The sequence below is a fragment of the Pseudorca crassidens genome, chromosome 10 (genome assembly GCF_039906515.1).
Source record: "Pseudorca crassidens isolate mPseCra1 chromosome 10, mPseCra1.hap1, whole genome shotgun sequence".
In the NCBI taxonomy this organism is placed as follows: domain Eukaryota; kingdom Metazoa; phylum Chordata; class Mammalia; order Artiodactyla; family Delphinidae; genus Pseudorca; species Pseudorca crassidens.
Window position 1 is genome coordinate 66,087,389 of NC_090305.1, and position 6,303 is coordinate 66,093,691.

At 45.5% G+C, this 6,303-nt stretch overlaps 1 protein-coding gene across 1 annotated transcript; it reads right to left on the reverse strand.

Annotated features, from left to right (window-relative positions):
• Positions 1-1,444: 1,444 nt before the first annotated feature.
• XCR1 (X-C motif chemokine receptor 1) lies at positions 1,445-2,455 on the reverse strand. The gene has a single exon (XM_067755863.1). The coding sequence runs from the start codon at positions 2,444-2,446 to the stop codon at positions 1,445-1,447; it is 1,002 nt and encodes a 333-aa protein (XP_067611964.1). The 5' UTR covers positions 2,447-2,455.
• Between the last annotated feature and the right edge of the window lie 3,848 nt (positions 2,456-6,303).

Consider the following 6,303-nt stretch of genomic DNA (forward strand, 5'->3'; position numbering starts at 1 on the left):
TTAGAGAGAACAAGCGGAGTGCTGTGGCAACCCAGAGAGTGCTCTTCTGATTTACAGGTTGTGGACACCTTCCTGAAGGAGCTGGCATTTCAGCTGGGGCTTGTAGGTTAGGGAGTAGAAGGCCCAGCATGACAAAGGCCCAGAGGAGACTGGGAAAAGGGTATCTGGGAGAGGACCCGTGGCCTTTTGTGGCTGGATCCCAGGCTGCTTGGGGGGTGGGGGCTTACGTTGGAATAAAATTAGAAAGAATGGAAATGTTAGTTGGCACCAGATCGTAGGGGCCTTTATTTACATGCAAATAAAGCCTACGGTGTTTGGGCTTTATTTGCCATGTAACGTGGAGCCACTGAGGGTTTTGAAGCACCCTGATGTCAATGCAGAGGACGCTTGGTGGGGAAAGAGATGAGCAGCAGGAAGGTGCAGAGGAAGTGAGGCGGTTTGGGGACGAAGCCACAGGCATGTGAGAGACACTGGGAAGGTAACATCAACAGGACTTGGTGGTGGGAGTAGGAGTGGAGGGGAAGGAAATGCAGGGCTCAAAGATAACTTGGTTTTAGGGGGAAGCTGGGACCATCACCCAGGAGGGGGAGAACATTTTAGGTGGAACATGATGAATCGGAAATGTCAGCTCAATACCCAGCTGGAAAGGAGGCGATGCTGGAGAAATCTTCAACTCTGGATGCCTTCATCAAGGTGGGTGTTTGGTTATCTGGGCTTCAGAGCTGGACTGTTGGCACCTGGAGGGTAGCGTCTGCATCTCATTCATTTTTACATCCTCCAAATAAATGCCGGCAGAAGATGGCACTTATCGCACTCATTCTTAAGATTATAGACTAAATATGCCAGTGCCGGTTCACGTGCTAGCAACTGGAACTATGATACAGAACACGTCTCGAGTCCAGCTGCGGGCTTTTAGAGTCCAGATTTCCTTCTGACTGTGCTTATTTGAGGATGTGATTACTTTTGTTCTGCAGAGAGCCCCATCCGGAGCCAACCCCCTCCAAAATCAGCTGGGACAGCCCTACCGTCAGGGAGGGGAGAGACCGTCTTGCCAGCAGCCTACATCTGCACAGTTGAATTTCAGACCCTCATAAAGTCTTGAGGGATGCTCCTTTCAGGGCATGCTTTCCTATTTTAGAGCCTTCTGAACTAAGCAAGGATAAGAAATCCATGTCTGAATGAAAGAATAAATGCTAAAAGATTTTCTCAAAATCTAAGAAACGTTTTTCTGGATGGCAATATAAAATTTCCAGATGGGGAAATTTTCCACAGAAGAGGGGGCATATAGGACCCCTTGACGTAATGTACTTCTTTCACCCCCGTCGCTGCAGTGGTAGCGTGTCCCAGAGCTGTGCCTTCTATGCTCCTTCCTGCCCTGCTTCTCCTTCAGCTCCACCTCCTCCGGCTCCTCTGTCTACCGCCACCTGCTCCACCAAACTCCCTCTCAATAAAAGGAGATGCCCTCATAGGTGAAGGCACCTGGGGGGTGAGGTGACAGGGGAAGGCCAGGTGCCTGTTGCCGGCAGAGCAAGAAGTGCCGGAGCAGACTTTTGAGGTGTCTGCGGAACTTGACCCCGACAAAGACGTAGAGCACCGGGTTGAAGCAGCAGTGGGAGAAGGCAACGTTGCGGCAGATGAGCAGGGCATAATCCAGCTGCTGGCTGACCTCGCAGCTCCGAATGACGCCAAGTTTCAACAGTGTCTGCAGAAACAGGATCAGGTTGTAGGGAGCCCAGCTGAGGAAGTATGCCGCCACAATGGTGAAGATGAGCCTAACTGTCCGGTGGCGCCGTTTGGACCGCGAGCGGAACAGGGTCCTGAGAATCTCCACGTAGCAGAACAGGATAATCCCCAAGGAGAGAAGGAAGATGATGTTGTGCTGGTAGACTGAGGCTAGGAACCACTCGAGTTCTGAATAATCACAGCCCGAAGGGAACACCTTGTGGAAGATGGCATCGGGGATGGAGGACAGGATGCTGGCTGCCCACACAGCTATGGTCACCAGCACGCGGCGCTGGAGGGTGTGGACACGCAGGGATGAGATGGGACTCACCACGGACAGGTAGCGATGGATGGTCATGATGGTCAGGAAGGAGATGCTGCTGTAGAGGCTGATGGAGAAGATCATGTTGAGGAGCTTGCAAAAGAAGTCTCCCAACAACCAGCCCCAGTGGTACCCCAAGATCCACACGGGCAACAAGCAGGAGAACGCCAGGTCTGAGAGACACAAGTTGAGGATGAAGACGTTGGTGAGGGACTCCAGGCTCTCATACTTCACCAGGACCCACAACACCAGGCTGTTGCCCACCATGCTGAGGAAGAACACCAGGCAGTACAGGACGGTGGTGCTGAAGGTGGCAAAGACAAAGGTCTTCTTCTCACACAGAAAGCTCTGAGGATCATACTCAAAAGGGGTGGTGGTCTCCGGGATGTCTGAGGGCTCCATCCAGACGCTGAGAGCATCTGAAGTGATACAGACATGGAGTTCAAAGCCATGTGGTTAGGCTAGAGAGCAATAGGACCCATGATACAAAAAAGCGTAGTCCATGTTCCAGCTACTGGGCGGCGAACTATTTATAAGGAAATTAGGAACTTTTGCCAAAATGTGAAGTCACTGAGCATGCTGTTTAGTCTGGTTAGCATTTTTTCTTAGCAAGACTTTCTTGAAGGAAGTGACACATTAACTTACAATATGTCATAAGCCCCTTCCCTTCTTGAAGACTGTCATTTGAGTAACGCTAAGCTAGACCAGTGTCCCAGTAGGTGTAGGAGAAAGACAGTGGAACTGGATTCAAAGACCTGAGATCAAAGGTGGGGCCCAATATCACATTCCTGGGCAAGCTTTTTAACCTTTCTGAACCTCGGGTCCTCATCTACAAAACAGCACTAATGATCCCAGGGTCATTCCTTCATTTATTCAACAAATATCTACTAAGAATTTACTATGCCCACCTGCCTTTCCTTCTCCTCTCCCTCTGTCCCTCCCTTCCTTTCTTTCTTCCTCTGCTCCTTCCTTTTTCCTCCCGTAAAGTGTACAAACCCTGATGGCAGGATTGTTGCAGGAAACTTGCTGTCTCCAGGAACTGGTCCGAAAGGAGAGGACACAAAAGGAGCAAACATCTCTCTCACGTAAATCCAATTATGAAATCATCTCAAGACTTCAGTGAATGTTGAGAATCTGGGAGATCAAATCCCCACTAACACAGAGGATTAACTCTCAGAGCAGAAAGCTTCATCATCTGGGAGCTTGATCTACAGAGTATCTTACAAGCAAGTGGAAATCCTAAGTGTCCAATAGGAGGGGAGTAGCTAAGAAAACATATGGTCAAATTGATTTAATCCTCTGTGCTAGTGAGATTTTAGAAATAGTGAGACTAGGACTTCCCTGATGGTGCAGGGGTTAAGAATCCGCCTTCCCAGGAAGATCCCACAGGCCGCAGAACAACTAAGCCCACGCGCCACACTACTGAGCCTGTGCTCTAGAGCCTGTGAGCCATAACTAGTGAGCCCACGTGCCGCAACTACTGAAGCCCACATGCCTAGAGTCTGTGCTCCACAACAAGAGAAGCCACCGCAACGAGAAGCCCGCGCACCGCAACGAAGAGTAGCCCCTGCACGCCACAACTAGAGAAAGCCTGCATGCAGCAGCGAAGACACAATGCAGCCAAAAATAAAATATAAATAAATTTAAAAAAAAAAGAAATAGTGAGACTAGAAGGCCAAGGAGACAAAAGAGAAGTGATTGAAGGCTGGAAATTTCACTGAGAGAGGGGCAAATGAAGCTGCAGGGCCTCAGAGAAGGATGGGAGACTTGGATGAAGCAGCTGCCTGAAACAGATAAGAGAACTCTCATCATCCACTATGTGTCAGGCACTGTGCTAACACATTATACTCAACTGCTCCCTTAATCCTGCAACGCTCTCTCTTAAGACGTGACCATTTCCATTTTATAGAAGAGGAGACAGGTTCAGACTGGTAAAATGACCTTCTCAATGTTCTAAAGCCAGGAAGCAGCAAGGAGGGCCAAGACTGGAACCCAGGCTTTATGACCTTGTATTCTGAGGAGGAGAACTGGAGAAATAATTTCCCACTTCCTGGTTTGGGACAGGAGGAAAAATAGCGGTGAGGGTGCAGTCTCAAAATGTATCCTATTTTAGGTAGATAAATCAACTTGTGTCTCTAAACACAAAAGTGAAGATAGTTGAAAATATTAATATGGTTGTTTTGTTTTGTATTCTTTTGATATCTAGAGAGGGATACGTATGCTTTTGCATGTTTCCTGTCCACTTCTGTTTCTTATTTTTAGTGTTTATGGATTTTATTCATTTTTCTACTTAGGATAACACTGTTTTTCTTATGGATTTTTAAGAGCACTTTACTTAGTCTGGTCAACCCATTCTGTTTCTGACTATGTCTTATGGTCTTACTTTTTTGACATTTAGAAATTGGGTACTTACATTTTAAAGAAGAGCTTATCTGACTCAATACAACAGCCCTTAATGACCAATGACATATGTCAGGTGCTATGATAGATGCTGGATTATATAGTATGAACATAATAGATTCTACCTACAAGAAGCTTACAGTTTAGAATGAAATCAGAAATGACACAAATATCTGGGATTTCCTGGAGATATTTTGGAACAGGGGGTTTGTAAGCACCCTTCATATCGTACAAAGCCAAAGCTGGTTGTCTGAAAAAAAATTTTTTTAAAGGTACTAAAACTCTAGCTAGACTGAGAACAAAAAGAGAGAGAACACGAACTGTCAATACCAGGTATGAAAGAGTGCTTATTGCTACAGATCTTACAGACTTTAAAAGAATAACAGAGAAATATTATGATCAGTTATAACAAATTCAACAACAAACGAAATGGACAGATTTCCTTAAAAATTCAACCTACCAGAACTGACATGAAATGATATGACATAGTCCTACCTTTATTATAGTAATTTAGTTAACTCTAAAAAACTGTCCCAGATGATTTTTCTAGTGCCTTCTGTCAAACATTTAAGAAAGAAAGAACACTGATCTTAGGCAAACTATCTGAAATACAGGATGGAATAATTCCCAAATTGTTTTATGAGGCCAGCATAGCCCTGATACCAAAGCAGAGAAAAATATTACAACAACAGAAAACTATAGACCAATATCCCTCATGAAGACAGACATAAAAATCCTTAACCAAACATTAGCAAATCAAATCCAGCAATATATTTTAAAAGGTTAATACGTCATGACCAAGTGTTTATCTCAGAAAGATGAAGTTGGTTTAATATTTGAAAATCAATCAATTTAAGTGACCATATTAAGACAAAAACTATATGATCCTTTTTGATAAATGCAGAAGAGCATTTGACAAAACTCAACACTCATTCATGATATAAACACTCAGCAAACTAGAAATAAAAGGGATATCAGGTACCTACAAAAAAACATTCCAGTGTTTTGTTGGTTATTGATTCATTCACTCAAAATTTCAGAGGAGCTGCCAGTCAGGGCCTGGTAGGCCTTGGGCACAGAAAGAAGAATGGTGCCAAACCCCAAAGCTCTCCGAGTTACATCCTAGGGGTTTGGTTCCCTTTGCCTGTCATTGCTCTCCCACCCCATCTCTGAAGCCCACTTCAATTCTAGCAGTGTAACTTTAGCTTTCTGGTCCACATTATAATTTGGATTGAGAAATACAGCTCTCAATTACCCAAACACTAATAATAACAATGCCTTACATAGAGACTTATAACCAAACACCTCCACTTTCTTTAGCACAAGGAAAAGCAAAGCATTATGTGATAGTTGTACTCAAAGCACGGTCCACAGACCTGCTTTTTAGCAATACAGGTTTTTGGGAATCCTCAGATCCAGGGAATCAGAGCCTCTGGAGGGAGGGCTCAGGAATCTGCATTATTTACCTGCTCTCCAGGTGGTTCTGATACCTACCCGGGAGTTTAAGAACTCCTGCTGTAGGCTATTAGAAGTAGAGGAAAACATATGTTTGAAATGTTTGTAAAGGAACTCACCTATATCTGCACCTCTTTACACGCTTCTTGAGGCAGAAATGGTGCTTCTTTGTTTCATATTTTGCGCAAAGAAACCGAAACACCCACCCTGCCCAGTAGGCTAGAGGAAGGTGGGGGAAGGCTAATGGGCAGAGTCTCAGAGGGAGACAGAGGGAGAGACAGGGAGTCTTCCTAACCCCCCTCTTCCCACCACTAGGCGTCCTGGCTTGATCTGCTCCCAACCCCCCACTCCACCCAAGACCTCATGTAGAACCTGGCTACGTCACTCGTCACTTGGAAAAGAGC